Raw genomic sequence first — 25,408 nt, 5'->3', positions numbered from 1 at the left:
TCCTAGGTTGATGCACCTTTGTTAAGTCTCTTTGTTACATTGCTGTGTAATAAAGATTCTTTCTGCATTCCCATCTAGATTCTGAGACAGCCTTCTTTAAAGAAAGAGAACTTTTCTCCAGGACAGAGGCAGCAGTAAACTACAAAGGAATCTGAGACATTGGCTCCATTCAACCTGCTTGCATCAGACTGGCTCAAAGGTATACGGCATTAACTTATGTTATACATATTTCAATAGCTTGAAAATCTTTAGAAAAATATTTTAAATACTGCAAATTGTTAACAGTAAAAAAGTAAAGCAAAATGAATAAATTGTTTGTCGGTCATGTCTAGATCATTTTTGATTCGTGAACCAAATTGGAAGGACTATGTGTGATAAAATGCGTTCTTCATGCACTAGCAGGACTGCACCGAATAATTTCCTACACTTTCTAAATAGGTTACTCCTTTGTAATCTCTGAATGGGTTATTATGTAAATGATGTTTAAGCAATGGAGGGAGGTTGTATAAGCAAAAAGAATTACATTTTGTAACTGTAAAGTGTGCATTAGACTGGCGTCCCAGTGACCATGAGCTCCATTCCGAACAGGCAGGCTTAAAAAGTGTTTGGCTTTATGTTTTACGTGTCAGATGAAGCTAAACAGTTGTCTATGATGACTTCCAATGTGTGTTAAGGCTTCTATTGTTGTTAGTTTTGATTGTTTTCTTCGTGTCTCCGTGTAATGTCTCCTCTCAAATAAAAATCAGAGCCGACCTGGCTTCCTCCGATATGGCTAATCCTCGCCTTGCTCCTGGTTGATTTTATTGCCGCCGAGTCCTGAGCTCTGTGGGACTGAGTTGTCAATGGATTCGGCCCGTTTTTCCAGCTGTATGGGCTCTGCTCCCAAAACAGCGACGGATTCGGCTTTTGGAAAGGCGTTCAATTTGACTGGCTAACCGTTTGCTCAAAATCGGCCCGGCTCGGTTAAATGGTAGATCGCTAGCAAACGAGACTTTTATTAGTCGAGTTCTGGATTTTATGTTTCTGACGCAAACTTGGCTAAATGCGGGTGAGTTTGCCCCCTTTTCTGAGCTCTGTCATCCTGACTGTAAATTCTTCAGCACTCCACAGACCACCGACAAGGGTGGAGGCTTAGCTTCAGTGTTCAGAGACAGTTTCACCTGCCACCGAATTCCATCTGATGCCTACTCCAGCTTTGAGCTGCAGTTGTTTGAGATAAACGTGTCCCGTCTTTTGTGTGCGGTAGTTTATAGTTCATCGAAGTTTAATAGGAACTTTAGTACAGGATTTTCTCAATTCTTGGCTGCACTTTTGCCACATTTTGATAACATTTCAATTGCTTGGTATTTTAATAATCATATTTGATGTGAAACTCAGGCCCGGTCTTAGGTATTATGGGGCCCTAGGCGAAAGGGGGGGGGGGGGTCCAGGCGCCCCCCTGGAAGCTCTGCGAAATGCGTGAAAATTAGACCAAAGAGTCGACCTAGGCGGTCGCCTACTTCGCCTATGCCTAAGGCCGGGCCTATGAAACTAAGCCTATAGCCAAAGACTTTTTAAACCTTATGGATTGTTTTAATCTCACTCAGTCGGTGATTGGCCCAACACATAATTTGGGGCATACGCTGGATCTTGTTCTGTTTTTTGCTGTGTCTATATCAAGCAGTGTGATCTGTGATTTGCCGGTATCCGACCATTACCCAGTTTTACTTACTATATCAGTACCCAGTCATAATGGCACACGTCAACTCCCTGCTTGTCGACTTCGGCTGATTAACCCGATGACTGCGAGTCGGTTCTCTGCAGCATTCAGAAACTCCTTATTATATGACACGGAGACTTTTTCCATCAACGATCACAGGCCACGTATTTTATTTAAAATTATTGACTCTATTATATATCCCTGTCAAACAGCTTGCCTTGTAACATCGCCATTTGTGAAAATTATTTGCAATTCTTTGTAAATACGATTGACGTTATTAGGTAATCGGTCATACTTGCCCAGGATCCATCTCTTCCCTTAGTGTGTCCTGCTGTGTTTGACCACTTTGAACCTGCGTCATTGTCTCTGTTATCTGTTTTGCTGCAATGCCTGCGTCCTACTAATTGCTTCCTGGACAGTGTCCCCTCTCAAATACTTAAGAAGGGTTTTGATTGTGTTGGGCCAAGTATGTATACCTAAATTAATGCCAGCTTGATTTCTGACTGTGGTCCTGCAGCCTTGAAACATGCTGTGGTGCAGTCACTTATTAAAAAGCAAAATGTGGACCCCTCTAATCTGTCAAAGTTCAGGCCAAAAAATAAAAAAAAAACTTTACTCTGTGCTCTTTCATGTTGTGGTTGATTTGTTGTTACATTAAGTTTAACTGCTTTATCAATTGTTAGTCTATGATTGTATATTTATTAGTTATTACATCTTTTCACTTGTGGCAATCAACTTTTGTTACTTGTCCACTGCACTTGTTGATTGAACAGGCCCTAACCTAATGTTACTCAATTATGTTACCTCTTTTGTAAGTCACTTTGGATAAAAGTGTCTGCCAAGCAAATAAATATAAATGTAACGTAATGTTGCTCTTGGACCCCTTGCCGTATATCATAAAGTTTCTGGTCAGAACCTAGGAGTGATATTTGATAGCTAATTCCAACTCGACCAACACACCTGTAACAAAACAGGAGGGCTAAGAATGTTTATTCTCAATTTAAAACAAGGCAGGGTTTTTCAGTGGCTCAGTAGTGTTAGCTCTGCCATTTTATAAGTCCAGGTCCAGAGTGTGAAACCTGCACCCTGTCACTGTCTATAGTTGCACTGTTAATGTTCTCCCTGTGTCCTCCTCCTGCATCCCCCAAGATGTGTGCTAAGTTAATTGGTAGTTCTAAAGTGGTCCTGTGTGGTTGAGTGTGTCGGAGGACCCAGTGGTAGACGGCAGTTCTGTTCAGTGCTGTTTCCTGCTTTGTGCTTGACGCTGGCAGGATAGGCTCCAGACAGGTGAGACCCAGAATTACATTATGCAGGTGTGGGAATTTAAAACAAATATTTGGATGAAAAAGTGAATGCTCAGTCGAGACCCTGAATTAGATTAAACAGGTATGGGAAAGTAAAACAAATATATGTTTAAAAGTGGACCCTCAATAAATAAAGCCTCAGTATCAGATACACTATTCTGACAGGTTTGAAACAAATGTGTTCTTTAAATTAGCCTGTATATAAAAAGCTTTTTAATATACATCTAAAATATATTGTACACTAAAAAATGTGTTAATTTTAAAAAATGCAAAATTGGTGAGTCCAATAATATATTAAAAGAGTATAATGTGTATTGAATGTTTTAAACGCATTATCTACAGATTTATATGTTATTTTGTTTTCCAGTTGTGCTCTTCCCTAATCCCATCCCATCCAATTTATGATCTAATTTATCTGTTTTGGTGCAATGCCTGAGTCCTATTTGCCCCCTGGACAGTGTCCCCTCTCGATTACTTAAGAAGGGTTTTAATTGCGCTGGGCCAAGTATTGTTACCTAAATTAATGCCAGCTTGATTTCTGACTGTGGTCCTGCAGCCTTGAAACATGCTGTGGTGCAATCACTTATTAAAAAGCAAAATGTGGACCCCTCTAATCTGTCACATTTCAGGTAAAAAAAAAAAAATTTACTCTGTGCTCTTTCATATTGTGGATGATTTGTTGTTACATTAAGTTTAACTGCTTTCTCAATTGTTAGTCTATGATTGTAAATTTATTAGTTATTATATCTTTTCACTTGTGGCAATCAACTTTTGTTACCTGTCCACTATACTTGTTGATTGAACAGGCCCTAACCTAATGTTACTCAATTATGTTACCTCTTTTGTAAGTCGCTTTGGATAAAAGTGTCTGCCAAGCAAATAAATGTAAATGTAAAATAATATTGCTAGTTGTAGTTTTGTGATGTGTGTGCATACATACTGAATATATATATGTTTTTTTATTTCTTCTTTTACCCTTTTTTTACAGCACCTTGGGTCAGTTTTGGCTGTTGTAAATGTGCTTTATAAATAAAGTTTGACTTGACTTAAGTTGACTGGTTGGTGGTGCAATGTAGTGTACAGTATTTCGTTTAAGGAAAATTATATTTCTTATAAAAAACACAGTGCAGTGCAGTGTGAACTCTGATGTAGATTTAGGCATTCAAGTCTATTATTTTGAGAATAAAAATAAATATAACACAATATTTTTTTTCAGTTTACAGGCATGAAGCCGCTGTTTTTGACATTCATTTTATTAGCATTTGCAACTCAGACTGCATATGCCGTTTCAGATTCAGGTGAGTAGTCATCAGTAATTTCTTTAAATGATGATCTACTAAATTATTTTATTGTTATATGGAAATATAAAAAAATGATCATTGAAGTTATCTTTATTTCATTCATTTATCATTTTTACAATTTTCAGTCTATTTAATTTGTTCATTTCTAAGCTCTTATCCTAGAGCATTATTGTTTAGATTATTTATGATGCCTTTACACCAAAACATGAACAATTTGTTTACACTGATGGTGTCCTTTGAAGCAAAGAACATTGATTTATTTATTATCTGCATATCTAGTCCTCAGAGTAAAATAAATGTGTCATTTCTTCTCTTTATCCAGACAATACTGTGTAGGTTTAATATTACCGAAATTCAACTTTTGAGTCACTAGGTTGGCATCAGTGACAAAATACAGTGCTTTAAATTCCTCTTTGTTATTAAACTGTGCTCTTACTATCCAACTTTGACATCTCAGTTCTCTTTGTTTGCCACGTTTGCCCTTTTATTCTGGTGTCTGGTATGACTTGGTGCATTCGGAACAATTTGCAGCAGACCCTTGTGATCTTAGCATCTCAGATCTTGTATTTTGTAGGCATATTTTGCTTATTTTACAGAGTATAATGAGCTTGGGTCTTTACATGCCGCTGTTTTTCTGGATACAGAATGGGCAATGTGCATACTTAGCTCTTTTTTTCTCCTGTTTTTTTGTTGCAGATGAATCTCTGGATGACCCATTCATTCAAAGTACTCTCCAGGAAGCCAAGAAAATGGTGGATGAAGCCTACAAATATTCAAGAGATGTGTACGTACTTTGTATGCTTTCAATTTGAAGTCAGAAATACTTGCCAAAAATTATATAATTGAGGCATAACACACAGGGGCAGTCAGTTGTGAATTTCAATACATGTGTCTATGAGTGACTAATATATGATGTGCATGGGAACTGTGCTATATAAATAAAATGTATTATTATTATAATTAAGTGTAAGATTCAAACTGTACTTTGTACAAAATTGTTTATTTTAATAAACACTGCATATGAGAATATCAATAAAAACACAGAGTAGTGCTGGGTTTTCAATTGACAAAATACTTTTCAATCAGAGACTGATGTCATCTATTGCTGTTTAAAACACACAGTGGTTAAGTTATGGATAACATTCTGCTTTTAAACTCTTTGTCATTCATTTTTTACACTTCTCTTATTCAATAACCTGTAAATAACAAAGTCCTAGGCTCAATTCAATTGATGTTAGCTCAGTGTCTTCTTAAATAGAGGTTACCCAGACTTCCAAACTCAAAATGTAATGTAATAGTATATAACTAGACAACTTTTACATAAATAAGTATACAAATCTATTTAAATGAACAGTAATAGAGAGTTACCTCTTGTGTGTCTTTAGTGCTTTTCACCAAATTCTCCATTAATCAACTTGGTTTAAACAACAATGAACATAAATTAATGAGCATTCTCAAAAATGAATGAGTTAAGATAATTTTCTTTATCTGATGCTGAACAAGCAGTTAAATCTTCTAATACTGTGGACATGAGAGGTTCCATTCTGGGTCGTATGGCACAGAAGGTTTAGTATACTGTACACCCATATTTTATTGTTGGTAAAAACCGTGCTGTTGTCCACAAGCATAATACACACCAGTTTCAGCTCTCATGGAGGTAAACCATTTAAACTCATACACTGGGGCTTTTAAGTGAAGCATAAACAGTAAACAAGAAGTCAGCCTCCATTCATCCATCCATTCATCATCAACCCCACTTGATCAAGCTGATGCTTGTATTCTTTCATTGTCTTTTTAAATGAAAGTCCAAGTGAACAGCTTGGTGCTGATGCGTAGTCTTTCTGATTTCTATTTTTAACGTGATTCCCTCTTCTTGTAATTTGAACAAAGACATACTAACTGTGTTCTTGCAAGGAAATTTAGGAAAGGAGATCCAGAAGGAAAACAATCAACTAGCCACAAATAAAGCGAGACCATAGTAAAAATGAGCACCATCTTGATTTGTCCTCTTTCTCCATATTGCAGAGATCTTTTAAAAGTCAAGAAAAAAGAGTTAACACCATATGAGCTGCTCTGTTTTTCAATGAGGCCAATGGAAGAGACAAGAACTGCAATACGGGCAGCTGAGTACATGGAGGCCACCCTTGATATAATCCGGCAGAACATGAGTAGGATCCACAAACGCTCATTGGGTGCTACAGGTCAGTGTCTCCTGTCCATTCTGGACTTATTGTAGACATAATGGGAGGATGATAACAGCCATAAAACAAGAAAGTCACAAAGCTGGGTACACAACTGAGGGCTCATGACATGAGGGGGAGATTTGGCTATTTGTGGGTTGATTGACCTCCTCCTCCTCCACTTATTGGATAGAAGTGAGAGATAAGTTACAGATGGTACGTATTTGCTTAGCTATATTTTAAGACATGTATGGGATACACATCTTAACTGAAATATGGGAAGAGTTTTTCTAAATAATTAAAATAATACTATTCTGATTTTAATTGATATAAAAAAGGAAACTGACTGATGCTTTAAACATCAAGGAAGTAAACGTCATTATTTCCAATTGCATTCATCCAATTTAAGCTTTCTTTGAAGTTTTTCCATGCTGTATTCATTACGTGTGTTCATTACGTATGGTGATTTGTGTATATCATTTGTAAAGTGCATTTTTATAATCTGCTTTTTTAAAATGATGATGTTTACTTCCTTCACTTTTTTGGGATCAAATATTTATTTATTCAATACAATGTGCCATTCATTTTTCTTTCTTTATTATTTAAAATTGGACTGGTACCTGCATATATTAGTGCAGTGACACATTTTTTACTGTTTTAGTCATTTAGAAAAACTGTTCTCATATTTCACTTAAGGAGTGCATTCCTGTAAAAGTTTAAAAATATAGCTGAGGAAATAAGTACTGTAAAGGTGTAGATTTAATGTAGCATCTTGTGTAGTAACTAAAATCATAAAAAGCAGCATTCACAAATTGCTGCTGATTTGTACCAAAAAATGTTGAATGAGTGAAAAGGCAACTGAGTGCCATTATAACAATGCTGCACATCTCTCCATGATACACTAACATTGAGGACTTTCAGCCAACAAACTATTAAATAGAAGTGCGTCAAGAAACTCTACAGTGGCTCCTTTATACCAACAGTGATATGCCTGCATAACGCCTCACTCTGACTGGGACCTCCAAGTTATTTTTCTTCTTTTTGGTCATTCTGGTGTATATTCAGATCATATTGTGTTTGTGTGTGTATTTATTTATCTGTATATTTATGTACTTATTTATTTAAAGTGCTTCTGCAGGATTGATTGACTTACATTCATATAACATTCCCTTGTACAAGTGTAAGATATTGAAGCACATTGTGAAGGGCTCAGTTTATAATTGTGTTTAATATATAACACAGTTATACTATATATAACATATTACAGTGTTTGCTTATCTATAAAAACCTAAATAAAATTCACTTTCCTTATAGAAATATGGGAAGTTTATCCCCTTAAATTATTAAAATAGTAGAAAAATGCATCAACACCCTTAAATGCTCAATGTAATACTCCAATTTTAAATAAAAGGAAAAGGTAAATGAATGATGCTTTAAACTTTGAGGAAGTAAATATGGTTTTACACTTTGAATTATATGATGTGCAAAAAGCAGATAGTAAAAATACACATTACAAACAGTATAACAAATAACCTAATATAAGCAAAATGGTATATTGCATAATGAATATACAATGTGGAAAAGTTTCAAAGAGTATTTAAAGGAGAAGAATGTGTCGCGATTGGCTATCTCAAATATATTCCCGCCCATGTACAAATGATTGACGGATATCCCTTCCAAAGTGCCCAGACTGCATTTTTTTTCATTTTTGTGCCTGAGGTCCGAGGTTAGAGGCACAATGGCACTTTGTTGGAGGGCTGATGCTGTTTTAAAAGAGGAAGCAGGGACAATGGATGTTTCGAATGAGGAATGATCAAGTTTCAGAGGCTGTTCTAAAATGGACACTCTATGTATGATTGTCTCAAAGCAATACAGTTAATGTTGAATATTACATGTCAAATTTTAGAGTACAGTATAGATCATACACAGAACCTCTAGATATTTAAAACAATAAAGCTTAATTATGATATTCGTCTCAACACAACTGGTATATCAACATACTGTAGTTCATCTTCTTCCATTTGTCTGTTTGGTCTACAGATCATTTGTCACCTGAAGATCTGGAGGCGATTGCTCGAGTCACTGGCTGTGCTGCCCAAACTGTACTGCTGTCATGCGACACAATTCCCTTCATAGATCAATACAGGACCATCTCCGGTGTGTGCAATAACAAGTAAGTGAAAGTATTTGAAACTTGTACTATTTAAATAAAACATAAAAGCAGAGGGGCCTAACTCAGCGCAATAAAGAGCATGCGCCACCCTTAGTCTTGCATCAGAGGATGCTCACTGCTATTTCAGTGCAGTCCACTGTGTCAAGGTGAACTGCGGCTGGCTTCTTAGCTCTCAAAACATTCAAGATGAAGTAATACAGAAAGATTTTGAGGAAGCTATTAGGCTAAGACTTTGCTAGTTATATAGAATATTTTATTTCTCCAGGTATTACCTTCCAAATAAGATATGTACTAGCAGATGTCAGATTTATAAAATGTTATTTATCATAATTTAAAACTATAGGAACATTTTTTTAAACAAGTAAAGACTATTCAGTCAATCAGACCAATCTGGCTGACTAATAGGTAGACTCTCTCAGTATCTCACCCAGACATTTGTCTTAGTAGTTTGTTTGAGACTCTAATGATTCCTCAGGCATAGACGGACTTCCTGCTTAACTTACAAATCTAAATTGGCCCAGTGTGTGAGAGTGTGTGCGTGCGTGTGTGTGTGTGTGTGTGTGTGTATGTGTGCCCATGAGCACCACACAATAAAGTGGCACCCCCACCAAGAGCTGGTGTCTTCTTTGTGCCTAATGCATTGTAGTCTTGGGTTCCCTAATTTCATGATAGATGGTAGAAACTGTAAGAAAATGAAAAATTGTAATACTAGGAAAACCACAGAATTGGAGGCCAGCTAAAGACCTGCCTGCTCCTGAGCAAAATGAGAATTTAATTTAGAGTGCATTGGTTGAGGTTGGCATTAATAAAGAAATGCCAGATACTGACAAAATATTGAGTAAGTTCCTTAGGGAGTGAATTTGATATTTTCTAATTATAACAGTATACTTCACCTTGTTCCCAATGTGAACTGGCAGATGCATAAAAATTCTTCTAGTTAATCAAGCTGAGACCACCATGACAGCACTTTGTCTGATCTTAGCTTGAAAGGTTGAGGTTCTATGGTTACGCCTCAATGTCTATGGCACAATTTAGAGGTAAAAACGAGATACACAGAATATTGTATGCAAAATGTCACTTTAAATTTAGACATAAAGGAAAATCCTTTAACTGAACAGTATCTACTAGTACATTTGAAGTTATCAAAAAGCCACAATTCAACAAAAGCCAAGAGCATATATTTCCCTTTATAACTGTTAACATCTGTTGTGATGTGAAATTTTGCATACAAGTTGATAAATATTTTGTATGTCTTTATTTGTAATTTAGGCAAAGCAATGTAATATTCGTGTTACATTAGTGAGAAGCATTCATATTTACTCCCCCTTTTAGGAATGGGTCTCTTTGAATTTTACGATAGGGCTGGAGGGTAGTGCCTCAAATCAGTTTGGCTAGTGTTTCTCTGCTTAAGTCTCTCTCTCAACTCCCACACAAAGTCAGGCTGCCTAAGTGCCTAGCTTTACCTTAACATATGGTTTGGAGGGCAGATGTGAAGGTGTTCTCTGCCCCCATTGGTCTGAAGTATGGCTGTTTGGAATTGGCTTGTATCAAAAGCTTTTAAGTACTCTGACACCCTATTGGCTGTAGGGGTAGGACAGAAAACCTATACATTTGCTTGCTTTGCCCAGCTCTCTCTCTCTTACCAAACTGATGAATGACCATCTCACACCATGAACTGAAAAGGACAACACAATGAAGAACACAGCTCAGCAGCCATATTGAGACAGGCATGCTTGCCTGTTCTAAAGAAAGCTGACCACAAAATGATGCCTTAACTAGAGACATTTTTAAGTAACTAACAAGTCTGTGTGCCGCCTGAAACTACACATCACCATTTATCAGGCTGTATGGCTGCCAATATTCAAATGTACTTTGCATATTGTTATTATTTATGAATATTATCAATAATACATTATTTTATGTATAACTTAACTCCTGCTTGTCTTTTACTACACCTAATTGCCTGAGATTATAAATGTAGAAGGGAAGGGGGGGAGAAGTTATATGGTACAGTACCTTATAAACAGTGGTAAGTCTGTGAGATCTGAGGCATTCTGACAAAGGCTACATATTAATAATACAAAAGGGGAAAACAGAGTAAAATATTGTTCTACCAAGACAAAACAACATCCAATAGGATTTAAAAACATGTGCCTTTAAGCTTAATTGCATTCTAACGCGTCCACCAATCCATTCTTTTTACACCTCAAGGTTGTGTGGCCTATAATGCAAGGTAGAAAGTCCATCAGTGGACTGGAAGCCAGTTTATCATTGAAGACCCTCTCACAAATTCACATTTATGTGCAGTTCTAGTTAGAGATGCTGGTTAAACCTAAGACATGCACAAATTGTGTGTTAGGAAATGTGAGCACTGGGAATTTAATGTTTAATTTAATGTATTAAGTGTATCATCTAAAACAGAACAATTAAGAGGTTCTAACAGAAAAACATTTTATAAAAGACACACAGTAACTAAATAGTCGCCTCAATAGACATTTAAGCATTATTGCAGGTTGTCAGCCTGGGCAGGTAGTGGAGTGAAGCGCTCAAGGCATAGCTGTGCCCTCCTTATAAGGAAGGTTTGAATTTGCCACTTTTTCTGCTCTGCTTGGATTACAGGAAATCATAAATGAAGCTAATTAACATTCCGCACTGTTTTCTGGCTCTCAACTTTATGGTCAAGTGGCCATATTCAATGCAACCATCATCAGTTACCTTCACTGATATTCCTTGTTCATTTTTGTATTTTTAGGACAAACAGTCGGCTTGGTGCTTCAAACACCCCTTTTTCACAGTTGCTGCCTGCCCAATATGAAGATGGCATCTCCAGTCCACGCGGTTGGACTTCAGCAGTCAAGTACTCAGGCTTCAGCCTTCCTTTGGTAAGGAGCTGCATAGTTTAAGAGTTGCTGAAGCAGAACTAAATTAAGTCAAGCTGTGTGAAAAGTTAACATTTTCAGAATGGACTTAATGTGTCTCTTGAGTTTATTGGTAAAAGTAATTCATGTGTAGTCACCAGTGTCAGGGTTCAAGTGAGAGATGAAAGCACAGAGTAGAGCAAATCATTATGATAAATAAAGCCAATGAAGCTGTAAAAATGGCTGGCAGCAACTGTATACACATGCACATACATGCATTGAATATATAGTATAGATATATAGAGATATATATATCTTTTTTCTACAATTAATTCACATGAGGATCATTTCTGGGTTCTGTTTTTAAAATGATTGTTAATATTGGTGGCAATAGCATTTGTACCTTCAGTGGTTGTATTGTCTGCCTTGTATGCTGTTTGATGAATATTTGTATTATATTTCTACCACTTAGCTCTATTCGCCAATAACATAGAGGATCATTGTTGCAGTGTGACTTTTTATACTTACATAATAAGACCTGTTTATTATAAAGGCCAAAATTATATATGAATAAGAAAGTTCAGCCGATGTTTAAACAAGTTTACATTTAGCGTATTTTAGTATGTTAAATTCAACCACAACAGAAAAGTGTTAATTGTAAAAGTGAGGTATTAAATCAATGGTGTTTGCCTTTTTACTTTAGGTTCGTGAAGTCTCTAATAAAATTTTACATACTGCAAATGAAAACTTGCCTCAAGATAACTTATACTCATCCATGCTGACACTGTTTGGGCTATGGATAGGACTTGACTTGAGCAACACTGCCATGTCTCGAAGCATTCGGTCCTTCAGCGATGGAATTGACTGCAGCACGTCCTGTCAGCAGGCTGAACCCTGCTTCCCTATTGAGGTAAGAACTAATCCCCCAAAAACCCTGTAGAGGTAGCCCCACTCTACCAGGATTATCAGAAATCCTTAGCCAAATAAGCCAATCTTTAAAAAAAAAAAGAGGTTTGATCTAAATAGACCCTTACATCATACTGTAATTGTCTGAATACACATTAAAAGTATTATTCAATCCATATAATTAAAAAAATGGACTTATGTCTCACACTTTCTATTTTTTTTCCCTTTCATGGCAGACTGTTTATCTCTGCTCCAGGGACCTGGGTTCAGTTTCCTGCCCAGTTGCCGTCTGTGTGGAGTTTGCCTATCCTACCAATGTCTGCACCATTGTTCATACATTCTAATGCAGTGCATACTAGAATAGTTGGAAAGTCAAACTTGTGCTGATCTAATTGAGTTACGTGTGCGCCTTACATTACAGAGACAGGTTTACACCATGTCATGTGTCATGGGCTCTGGATCCCCAAGACACTCTAAGAGACGATGTGAATGCAAAAACGGGATGGATTGATGGTTGTAGTTTTTGCACTACAGTAGCAATAAAGCTTTAGGCCCTGAAATCTTTTTGGTTGGAGTCTCCAATGAGGAAACTGAACCAGCTACAAATGATCAGACATAGAAAATCAAGTTGAATTATCATCATAATATTCATAAGTTCTTTCATAGTTTAATACATTATGAGTGCATATTTAGTATGCGTTCAAAACAAAGCTATATAAAATAGACAGCTACAAAATGACTGACACCCTTTGACGTTGCTTAGAGCTTATTAAAGGAAACCTAATCGTTGCTTTCTGAAGGGATGAACATTTTTGCATGTTGAATTCATGATTGATCTTTAACAGTTTTAAAACATTCACCAGATATCGTGCTGTCATTCCTGTTAAGCAGGCAAAGAATTTTGAGGCTTTATCACATTCCTCTCTTGGTCATGGAGATGGCATGTTCGAGTTACTTTTCAGTTGCTTTTCTTTTTTAACTGAATTAAGAACCTGATAAGGCTGGGTTATAATTCACTTATTGAAATGCATTTCCCATTGTTTTGACTTTGATCTTTTTATTATTCATTTAAAGTTTAATTCTTTTGCAAGCAAACACACTTATTTTTAAGAATGAGCTCATTATAATTAGTCCCAGCATATTTAGTCAGTAATCATTCCACCCATCTAGCCAGCCATTTACTGATCACATTTAAAATTTGTAGGGTCAGTGAGAGTTAGAGCCCATACCAGTGGCTTCGTGTACAAGGTATTTATATATTTTGTATTGATTATTAAATTATTTTATGTTACTGTATTGTTGAAGGAAGACTAAGACTCATGATTTTTGTTACTAGATTCTTCTACTCTCACACTTTAAGATTAACACATACACACATAAACACACAGATCCTGCCCACGTAAGTACCGTATGAGTAATTCCTGCACTTCCAGACATTCTCTACATAGGCACTCACATATTATCAAAATATGGGTGTCCCTGAGACATATGAGGACTCATACACCTTTTGGTTATATGCCACTTACCACCAAATATGTCTTACTTCTATCACACTTATTCTTTCTATTGGTAGCAAATGACAATTTCCCCTGCGCCAGTTGAACTAATATTTACTTTATTACTTCAGTGACTCCAGCTTTAAAGACAAAGTATAGAAATTTAAAAGAAACATGGTGTTTATAAAAGTGTAATAATGCCAGTAGAAGAAAGTATAATGCAACATATTAATCGATAGCAAAATCTGTATGTTGTGGAATATGACCTGGACACAGACAGGCAGACACGTTTAAATTACCCCACACGCCTTTATTTTGGTGCTCCATAATACAATCAATCACTCACAGACCCCAATACCTCTCAGTCCAGGCCAACACAATGCCTTCTCTCTGTGTCTTCAGACCGCCTCCTTCTCTCCTCCAGAAACCTTGTCCACTCTTCCACCCGACTCAAGTCCATCTCTGAATGGAGGCGGCCCCTTTAAATAAAGCACCCGGATGTGCTCCAGGTGTGTTCCCGGCAATCTCCCACCGACACGCCCCAGTGTGGCGGAAGTGCCAGCTGTCTACCCGGAAGCACTCCGGGTGTCCCTGTTCCTCTTCCCCCCAGCACTTCCTGGTGTGGCGGAAGTGCTGAGGTGCAGGGTCCTCCAGGCATGGGGACGCCCCCTGGCGGTGACCACGGGCCCCTACAGGGTTGAGCTTCTAAGCCCTGTACCCGTGGCCCCCAATATAACCAGGGCGGTCGCCCCCTTGTGGTCTGGAGGAGGCATGAGCCCTCCTCCGATCTTCTCGGACGTCCCGGCTGGGTACCACAATGTATAAAACCTTAGAAAGTTTACTGAAAATCAGCAGTGTCAAAGGTGAATGTTGTACTGGGCAGCTTTTTGATTCAGCAATCACCATGATTCCTGAGTTCTGCTCTCTGACACTGAAATGAAATAGCCTCTCTCTCTCTCTCTCTCTGAGGTGTCCTGCTAACTGACATCGCTGTCTCTTGATGCCTCTCTCTGGTCCCTAAGATGAGCCATAATTTATGTGAAAATCGCACATTGGGTTTCAGACCTTGTGACATCATAAATATATGACATCCTAGCTGTCCTGGTGATGGCTGATTCTGCCTAAACATTTTGATCCTCTTACTTATCTGAGCAATCTTTTGCTGTGTCTGTTGTCTTTTATTATTAAGTACTGTAGTAAAGTGTTTGACCATTTTAAAGTAAAAGTACCATAAATTACTTGGATAACAACACAACTGCTTTAACATTATACTGTAAACAATTGGTAAACTGTTCACAAGGTTACAGAATGTACAATTATTGATCAAAAGGAAGGAAGAATGCAGATGTAGTTGCATGAGTTGCTTTCAATGGTCTTATAAAGAGGTTTATACACGTAAATTAGGTAGGTCCTCTATAGTTCATCATTGTTCATTTGAGCAAAATTAAAAAATAGACAGTCTGCAGTTATAAAAAAATTACAATTTTATCTTCAAGGACAATTATCCAGAAACTGTTGAGACTGCAATGTCAAGGAGGGTGCATGCAAGATAATGTCTCAAATGCAGCATGTGGTCAAGAGTTTTTCTGTCTTCTAACTATTAAGAAAACAGCAGTTAAAAAATGTTTATGTGACAATACATGATAACTAATTTAATAACCTATATTTTCAGATTCCACCAAATGATCCCAGGTTTGAGGACACCAAAAGCTGTATTCCCTTTTTCCGTTCAGCTGCAGCATGTGGAACAGGATATACAAGTTACAATTTTGGAATCCCAAATGTCCGGTCCCAAATTAACCAAGTTACCTCCTTTATTGATGCAAGTATGATTTATGGGTCCACTGACTCCCTGGCCAACCAACTGCGAGACCTGACCAATGATTTTGGCCTTATGGCTGTTAACCAACGCTACAGTGATGATGGCTATGATCTCCTTCCGTTTCAAAATGCAACACCAAACATTTGTGCCACAAGATCAATTGTTACAAAGGACCCATCAGTTCAAGATGTTCCATGCTTCATGGCAGGTAAGAAGCTACTCTGTTAAGAACAAATGATAGTAATGTATGCATGGTGTGCATGGTATAGTGATATTCTCATCTGTTTTTAAACTTTAGGAAATTCACGTGCCAATGAAAATATTGCACTTACGGCTATTCACACTATGTTCTTAAGAGAGCATAACCGTATTGCAAAGATTTTCAGGAAACTTAATCCACATTGGAGTGGCGAAACCATCTACCAAGAAACAAGGAAGGTTGTAGGAGCATTTCTGCAGGTAATCTGATGTAACAAAATAAGACCCGTATGGGGTACAAAATGACATTCCATACAAAGATGAGAACATTTTTCAATTGAGTCATTTTTCATTTTTTATAGGAAACCATTGATTGACTAAAAGGCTGTGAAATAATGACTTTGAAATAATTTTTGTCCCGAAAGGAATTTCACTAATCAGATATGATGTACTTATTTATTCATTGCTGTCTAAAAAGATTTACATTATTCTATATTAAGATTAACATTAACTAAATCTCCCCATAGGGACAAATGAAGTTCTATCTATCCATTAGACACTGTATCATAATCTTGTTTTTTTTTATGTGTATTTTGATGGTTCTTACTTTGAAACATTCTTCTTGAAATTCTCTCATTTAGTTCCAACCAAAAGAATCTTACTGACCACTTAATTGGTCTTTGAGTTTTATATTTAAGATATAACCCAAAACAAATATTAAATTGAGACTATTACATATTTTGGAGAACTACATTTATCAGTTTAACAATATCCACAGTCTAATATGCAGAAATGGGTAGGATGAGCCAACCCAGGATGGGACAACTGGAGATTACAAAACACATCATGTACATTTCTGGCCGGTTTGGTGTTGCCTACTGACCTGACTGAATTAGTATGGTAGGGAAAGTGGAGCTCTTGACAGACAGCCATGATGTCACGAGGAACACAGGTCAAATTCATAAAAAGACCTGAGCAAGTCAGTATAGAAGACAGAACTGAAAAAGTCACATAATCTAAAACAGATTGAACCCATCAACAACTGTATTTTATTGTTACAGATCATTAAAGAAAATGTTGATGACTCATAATTTTTTCAAAAACAAATATATCCAAAAACAACTATTAAAGTTGATCAATTTATGGGAAAGTCTTTTCAGAAACAGGGTGGCAGAATAGTTCAGTGATTAGAGTTGCTGTTTCATGGACCCAGCATCCTTGGTTTGAATTCAATGCTTGGTTGTTGTCCTTATAGACTTCGTATGTTTCTCCCTGACACCATCGGTTTTCCTCTGGGTACTCCATTTTTTTCTCCTGTATACCCAAAGAATTGCAGGTTAGGTTAATTTGTGACTCTTAACTGGCCTGCATTGTATCAGTGCTGCTGGGATAGGCTGTAACCCTTGGGATCCCCAGATGGGTTAAGTGCGTTTAAGCATGTTAAATTGTGTTATATTATGGACTGTAGAATGGCAGAAATAGATTGCTGACTGCCAACTCATGCAAAAGTAATACATTTTACATTCTGCTATAAAGTATTTTTTTTGACAAGTCAAAGCACAACGTACCCTGTACCTTGTCGTTTCTATTTAAAAGTACACACAAAAAGTTAGTGATATTTTTGTGCTTTTTTTTCTTTTCAGACTATCATCTACCAAGACTATCTGCCTATCATCATTGGTCCAAATGCAGTGCAAAAATATCTCTCAGATTACCGAGGTTATGACGACACTGTCAACCCGTCCATTTCCAGTGTTTTCTCTACGGCAGCTTTCCAGTTTGCTCACCTAACTGTCCAGCCATTTATATTTCGTCTAGACAGGGGATATCAGCAACACACTGTGTATCCTAATGTTCTCCTCCACAATTCCTTCTTCACCCCCTGGAGGATTGTCTTTGAAGGTATGTATTGTTTTTAAAAAACTGAAGTTGTTTTTTAATGACAAACAAAAGTTGTGTCATCCCTATATTACATAGCACAAACCTGAAGTTTCAACCAATGGTTTGTAAATATTTAAATTTCCACATGGAAGACTTTATTTTCACACTGAGTATGTCCCACGGCTTCTTTTTTTTAGGTGGAATTGACCCCATTATCCGTGGTCTTATTTCCATGCCTGCAAAGCTTAATAGACAGGATAAGCTGATGCATGATGAACTTCGGGAGAGACTCTTTCAGCTGACTAGTCAGGATGGTCTTGATCTGGCATCTCTTATCATGCAACGTGGAAGAGATGAAGGACTTCAAGGTGAATGAAGCATGGTTGCTGTGTAGCTCCTGGCAAAAATGTTTAACAAAATCAAAAGTAATCTTTCTCAAACCTTTTTCCTTTTCCACCCATATTACATCCCAATTTTTAAGACACAGATTTTATCCAATTCTATATTACTATTATTAGTTGTTATTGGCAATGACAGCCAGGTGTTGATGACAAACACTGACAGATGCATTATTGTATTATTGTGGAATAAGAAATACTCACCTATGTTTGTTACTGGTTTGGTGTACTCTTGAACCTTAATCTTATCACACACAGACAGATCCTACTCAAACAACTGTGTATGAGTGAGGCCTACGCCACTCTGTAGAATTCCACATAGGATTCCGTTCACATACTGTATGTACTGTATGAGTGATGCATGCATTGCTGGTCACTCTCTAGTACACCACTTAGGGAGTGTGACGATGCGGGTTCACTCCATGCTCTCTTCTTGCTTCTGGGAGCCCTTGAACCTGATACCGTTGGCAATGAGCTAGGCAGTGAGGCACAACAATAAAGCAAGGGGATGGTACAAAAAGTGCAAAGTGCTTTTATTAAAATCAGCAAATAAACAGTGTTCAAATAAATAGTGCAGTGTCTCAAAAATAAGTCATTAAATAAATAATCCACTAAAATGAGTGAATTAGTGGAGGTTAAAATCCATTAGAAAAAAATCTTTTAAAAACAATGAGGTTAAAACAATGGCTGGAAGCTGTCGTTTTAAAATCAATCCTGGTGCCTTTCTACTGGTGACTCCCCTGCTTCTCCCGTCCAGGCTATGCACCAGGGGAGTCACCCTACATACAGCTGACCTTCTTCTGCTCGACTGGTCTGGTGGCCTCCCAATCCCTGGCTTCATTCAGCCCCTACCAAATCTCCAACTCCTGCTGCCTTTGCTGCGGCGAGCCAACCTTCTCCTGGTCACTCCTGTTCCCAAGAAGCGCTCAGCAGGTGCGACCACTACCGTCGACCCTCGGGTGCCGGCCAAACACCCCACTCGAGCTCGCCTCTCCCAGATGCCTGCATACAGCACGAGCCTGCGCTTGCTCGCTCTCCTTCTCTTCTGTACCAGCTTTCCTCTACCTGCTTCCAGCCGCCTTCCTCTCCTGCAACCTCCGTCCGTTTTTTCTTCTTTTTACCCCCCTTGCTATTTATTACGGGGATGTGGATCAGATGTGGCAATTAGCAGCTCCCGGGAACAATTATGGATGCGGACGACTCCTCACCTGTGCACTTAAGTGAGGACCACCCGCATTACAAATTCCCCTGGAAACTGCTCAGCCACACACACCACGCCCCCTTTCTAAGCCACGAGTGCAGCCATTATTTATTTTAAAATGTGGCCCAGTTGACTTGAGCTGTGGACCCGCTACACCAGGGACTCACTATCTTCAGCATGAACAAAGTACAAGTGGCCCGGGATATAACCCAGACCTAAATGCTACCTTGGTCTCCGAGCCTGACACACACTTCGGTTTTAGGCCAATTACAATCCTACTGTACTGTTCCTACTATTTTGGTGCCTGGTAACTCTGCAGGTTTGAGCAAATGGAAGTCTCCCCTACACCAGGTGCCCTAATATTTACGTTTATTACTTAAATCACTCTAGATAGAAAAATAAGTATAGAAATTTAAATGTAACGTTTATTTATTAAAATATAATAATACTAGTAGATGAAATTATAATACAAAACAAATAGATAGAAAATTCTGGATGTATATAGTCTTAGAAAGCTTGCTTGAAAATCAACATTGTTAAAGGTGGATGTTGTCCTCGGAGGCTTTTGATTAAGCATTCAGCATGATGTATGAGGTACGTTTTCCAACTTCCAGGAGAAATGGTCTCTTCTTCTTTTTCTGACGTATCTTGATCTCTGACATTGCTTCTTATTTTCATTGCTCTCTAGTCCTTCAGATGGGCTGTTATTTATGTTAAAAATACACATGGCTGTCTGAATCATGTGATATTGCACACATCTGATTGGCTAACTAGCTATCCTGGTGATGTATGGCTCTGCCCAAAAGCTCTGATCCTTGAACTTATCTATGCAATTTGTGGTTGTCTCTGTATTCTTTTACCACTAATTTGTAAATTGTCTGACCACTTAAACTAAAAGCACTACAAATGAATTACAAAACAAAACAGACACATTAAAATTATAAATTGCCAGTACAAGGCATAAAAATGTACAAATGTATTTGGGTCATACATTTTTATTCCACATAAAAGTACGACTATAGATGTAGTTAGATAAGATACTTTCAATGCAAATTGCCTTTGTAAAATAGTTAGGTAATTTTTCAAGTGTTCAATAAATTTGTTTATAAATTAGATAATTGTTTATACTTCAAAGTGTGAGCAAAATTGAAAAAAAAAAAAAAAAAAAAAGCAGACGCCCCATCCTTGAAGTGTAATAATACTGAAAGCGCACTACAGACATTGTGGGCCGTCGTTCTGGTAAATCAAGGGGTACGCACTATGGACACTGAGAGGTACCAACCAGTCCTCAAAGTCTAACTGAAAGTGTGCTGTAGACACTGACAGTCTCCGTTTATGTGACTGAAGTGGTGCGCAGTCAAGACCTTTCCACTGAATCCTCATCATCCACTCTAAAGACACAGAGAGGTTTACGGTTTTAGTAAGTAAAGCCCCACCACCCCCCCTGCCTAGGTCTCCATATGATCTTCAATTGGCATTAATATGTACTGTAAATGAGGCAGTCTTAATTTGAAAATATCACTGAATAAAGGTATCTTCCAGAATATACTGTATGACTGTCATAATAACAAATGAGGGTCACACCTAATATCTTTCATGATCTTTATCTTAAGCACTTTGAAGCAGTTATATAGAAACTCTACATATTTGCTGAACTGAAGTTTGGAGGCTTTATCATTACATTTCGAACAACTGGTCACAACTGATTCTGAAACCTTGAACTTGTCAATCCAACTTCTTAACCACTAGGAAATTAAACCAACACATTTATAAATTAAAAGACTGTCTATAACTTCAGCAATAAGGGTTGTGAATTAAAGAAAAATAATTTAATGTGACACATAATTAGAGTAAGATCAAAATCCAGGAAAGTATCAAGAATGACACTAACAACTATTGATTTGCATCTTTCTTCCATGGCCTCTGGAACAACATCCAGCTCTAGACAATGGTCTAAAACAGTATTTCCCAAACTTGGTCCTGGTGAACCCCTGTGGCTGCAAGTTTTTGTTCCAACCGGATTCCTAATCAGTGACAACACCTGATAGCACTGATCTCATTAATTAGCTGCTATTTTTTTTTCTTTTATTCGACATTCAGAAAAGCATAGCGGCATGATTTTTACATTTATAAGACATTTAGAAATATTTCTGCTTTTGCTATAGATTTAAATGCTTAACTCTCTTTTGTTGATTTCATTATAATTTGCCCTTTATCTGGGCAGTTTTTCCCCCTTTGTTGTATCTTAATAATGACAATTTAAAACGAGCAGAGTAGACACCCATGCAAACAACACTAAATAATCAAAGACTGCAAGTACTTTAGCAACCAACTCACTAATGAGTATATAATGGATTAATTAAACAATTAGAAGACCTAGAAAAGTAGAATGAAAATCAAGATGAAAATACTGTTAAAAAGAAAAAAAATACATTATTCCTATATAACTGCTTGTTACATTTTAATTTTTTTTTTTTTTTTAGCAAACTTAGTTTTCTAATTTCTATATTGTTCCCTAAACACAGAACTTGGGAAATATCAGTTCACTTAATTAGCCCAGGAGTTCAATTAAAAACAGAAGCTGGCTGGAACAAAAACCTGCAGCCACAGGGGTTCACCAGGACCGAGTTTGGGAAACACTGGTTTAAAATGTGCAATTTTTGTGTTTGATTGTAGGATACAATGCATGGAGAGGCTTCTGCGGTCTTAGCCAGCCCAAAGACGAAAAGGAACTTGGAGTGGTCCTCAACAACCAAACCTTAGCAAAGACACTGATTAGACTGTATGGAACCCCCAACAATATTGATGTCTGGATTGGAGGAATTCTTGAGCCATTTGTACCAAATGGGAGAGTGGGACCTCTGTTCGCTTGTCTAATAGGAGCCCAGTTTCAGAAGATAAGGGATGGAGACAGGTAAAGTCATGAGATAAAGCTTAGAAACAAATTCAACTGTAAATACAGCCAAAGTTACAGATGATGGAATAGCTCAAACTTTCATCAAAAAGTTTACCATATGGCAAGAAATTAGTTTGTCTGTAAAATTTTTTGTGTACTTGGAGCATTTCATTTCAATGTTGTTTTCTATAAGAAAACAGTATATCGCCTAAAAGCATCCATCCACCCATTCATCCAGTAGTCACCATTCAGGGTTACAATATCTGGTGCATACAGGTGCCAGTTCTGAATGGGGTGCCAATACACTGACACACACCCTCGCAATGGGCCCATTTAGATTCACCAGTTAACATACTCTGCATGTCTTGGAGATATGGGTGAAAAAATGTGTATACTGAGAAAAAGTATGTATAAACTTATAATATAAAAAGGCACTTCTTAAAACACGTGTAACCAGCACTAACACAGTAGGACTGATATTGTTATCCTGTGTAATACACTTTATTCTCTGTGTACCTCATACAACAAATAGATCTCTTACTTTTTGTAGGTTCTGGTGGGAAAACGTAGGCATCTTCACTGAGAGCCAGAGGAGAGCTCTAAAGGAAGTGTCACTCCACCGTATTATCTGTGACAACACCGGAGTTATGGAGCTCCCTCCATCCATGTTCCAGTACTTGCCATACAGTAATGGATATATTGCATGCTGGGACATTCCTAAGTTCGATTTTAGTGCTTGGAAAGACACTAGTTCAGGTAAGTATTTTGTGCTTATTGCATCGAGGTTTACATATTGTGACAGGGGTCACCATCTCTAATGGAGGAGGCAGAGGCACAAGGGAAGCTCTGCAGCTGCTCTGCTTTATCTGATGAACAGTAAACCAATGGCAAAGTAATTGGCTGTCCTCTGCGGGATCAGCATCAAGCTTACAGGCTTACTGTGTAACGTGCTTGTGACACGATGTTTAGAAACTTCAATACTGGGCTTTGACCTGCGCTCCCTCACACTCTCCTGTTCTCTCTTCTCCAGACCTTGTCTTCCACAGTGATTTTCAGCCTTGGTACCTGTCCAATCAAGAAGGTCTTCCATCCACCTAATCTGAAGATTGGACGATTGCTCGTGTCATGGCTCATATCTCATGTGCTTGAGTGCAGATCCTATTTTGAATGAAGTCTTGAGACTGTACCTGCCTTCTCTATATTACTGTATTTTACTTGGAAATCTGAACTCAACTTTCCGTTTCTTGTGCAACTCTGTGACCCAAGCTCGACAACAACAGATATTAAAAGTATACAGTAACTATTTAATATATGGACCCAACTGTGAAATTTAACCACATTACATTTACATTTAATCAACTCTCGGAGGTAGTATTATAAAGAAGATTAGTCACAACCAATGAATTCCAGTTTTGTGAAATTTTGGACTTGCATCATATTTGGTGGTACAACAAAACATCAACGCAATACTTAGACAGTTTTTTTTGTTGGACTTTTGAGTTTCAATTTTTCTAAACTCATCCAGTTTCTTAAATCAAGGAGACTCAGAAGGTATATGGAAGACAGAAAAGTAAGTCCAAAAAATATGATTTCTAGATTGAGTTAAAGAATGTCAAAATCAGACATCCATCCATTATCCAACCCGCTATATCCTAACTACAGGGTCACGGGGGTCTGCTGAAGCCAATCCCAGCCAACACAGAGCGCAAGGCAGGAAACAAATCCCGGGCAGGGCACCAGCCCACTGCAGGGCACACACACACACACACACACAGTAGGGAAAATTTAGAATCACCAATGCACCTAACCTGCATGTCTTTGAACTGTGGGAAGAAACCAGAGTACCCGGAGGAAACCCATACGGAGAACATGCAAACTCCACGCAGGGAGGACCCGGGTCTCATAACTGCAAGGCAGCAGCACTACCACTGCGCCACCATGCCGCTCAAAATCAGACACATTGTCAAAATGAATTAATATGGACATTGCATAAACATTGCACCCAAAATAAACACTGATTACTTGGTTTGATAAAATATTTGCTCATTCTTTACATTCTGTTATTATAGAATGAAAAACTGGGCATCTGAATAATCTTGCAAATGGCATGTCTTGTATTTTATTAGTATTCTGTGTTTTTGCCAGACACTTTGTTCAAGATGACATACATGACCAGCATGCAGCACAATGTCTTGTATATTTTTCATTTACAATTACAGGACAGGGTGGTCCAACAACTTTGCTTAAAGTCTCACAGTAAGGTGCACATGGAATAAGTAGCCTCTGACGTATGGTCCATTACCTTACCTACAATACCATGCAAATTATCAGATAGGTTTATACTAGTAGAAGTTAAAAAGTATATGTAAAAACTTTGCACATTCATATGGTAATGCCTGCTGATCATGATGCCAAAAAGTGGGGATATTTTACATGTTGGGCAGCCACACAAATAGTAATTTCACTTTTCTGCATTCACATGACAATAAACTTGACCTAACATTTATATGATGCCCCAATAATTGAGTGGGAACTTTCCAAAACAAACTCACACTTGGCTGCTTGTTATGAGATGGGGTTTGCTAACTCTTTTACTTAAATGTATCTGAATGGCGAGTGTAGTTTTATTTGGTGTTTCATTGTGGTTTCATTTTTTACCACAATCCTTGTAGACAACTGGGTGTTTTGGCCCTTTTCTTAGGAAGTCAAAAGTTATGATCTTTAGCTTGTGCCATGTGATATTCTAGAATGCCCTACAATGTGATCAGTGCCAGTTTGCCAAGCCTTAAATTGTCTTCATCTGATACATGTATTTAATGGGGCAGGTAACCCTTCAACATCTGTGGGATAAAAAAAAAAAGATTGTGTTTTTTTGATTAAATCTGCTTTTCAGTTAGAATTTCAGTTGCCTATTGTTGCCAATGGTACTGGTGGAGAGTTATGGTCTGAACGAGTAATACCAACTCCCAGCTACACCACTAGTCACTGTTCCTTCTTTGCCATCATTTGGGTTTTTAAATGACAGAAACTATTTGATTATTAGACGGTTCATCAGATTATTTAGTAAACATCTAAAATTTAGAATTACAAGCGGC

At 37.7% G+C, this 25,408-nt stretch overlaps 1 protein-coding gene across 1 annotated transcript; it reads left to right on the top strand.

The window, feature by feature from the left end:
- Positions 1–23,932, top strand: LOC114656558 (myeloperoxidase-like). Its single transcript, XM_051930816.1, has 14 exons — positions 1–199; positions 4,220–4,301; positions 5,001–5,088; positions 6,330–6,505; positions 8,525–8,657; positions 11,410–11,539; positions 12,219–12,425; positions 15,590–15,947; positions 16,038–16,198; positions 17,581–17,839; positions 18,016–18,186; positions 22,094–22,331; positions 22,864–23,069; positions 23,344–23,932. Exons 2-14 carry the CDS (start codon positions 4,229–4,231, stop codon positions 23,409–23,411), a joined length of 2,268 nt encoding a protein of 755 aa, XP_051786776.1. The 5' UTR covers positions 1–199; positions 4,220–4,228; the 3' UTR covers positions 23,412–23,932.
- Positions 23,933–25,408: the final 1,476 nt, after the last annotated feature.

This window comes from Erpetoichthys calabaricus, chromosome 8 (genome assembly GCF_900747795.2).
Source record: "Erpetoichthys calabaricus chromosome 8, fErpCal1.3, whole genome shotgun sequence".
In the NCBI taxonomy this organism is placed as follows: Eukaryota; Metazoa; Chordata; class Cladistia; order Polypteriformes; family Polypteridae; genus Erpetoichthys; species Erpetoichthys calabaricus.
Note: the sequence above shows the minus strand (reverse complement) of the source record. Positions and strands in the feature narration are given on the sequence as shown.

What these genes read in the sequence shown, in the direction of transcription:
- LOC114656558 (XM_051930816.1), top strand. Translation starts at nt 4,229, where the DNA reads ATGAAGCCGCTGTTTTTGACATTCATTTTATTAGCATTTGCAACTCAG. An exon ending in TTGTAGGAGCATTTCTGCAG is followed by an intron (nt 16,199 to 17,580) that starts GTAATCTGATGT and finishes TTTTCTTTTCAG; the next exon opens with ACTATCATCTACCAAGACTA. An exon ending in TTGGAAAGACACTAGTTCAG is followed by an intron (nt 23,070 to 23,343) that starts GTAAGTATTTTG and finishes TCTCTTCTCCAG; the next exon opens with ACCTTGTCTTCCACAGTGAT.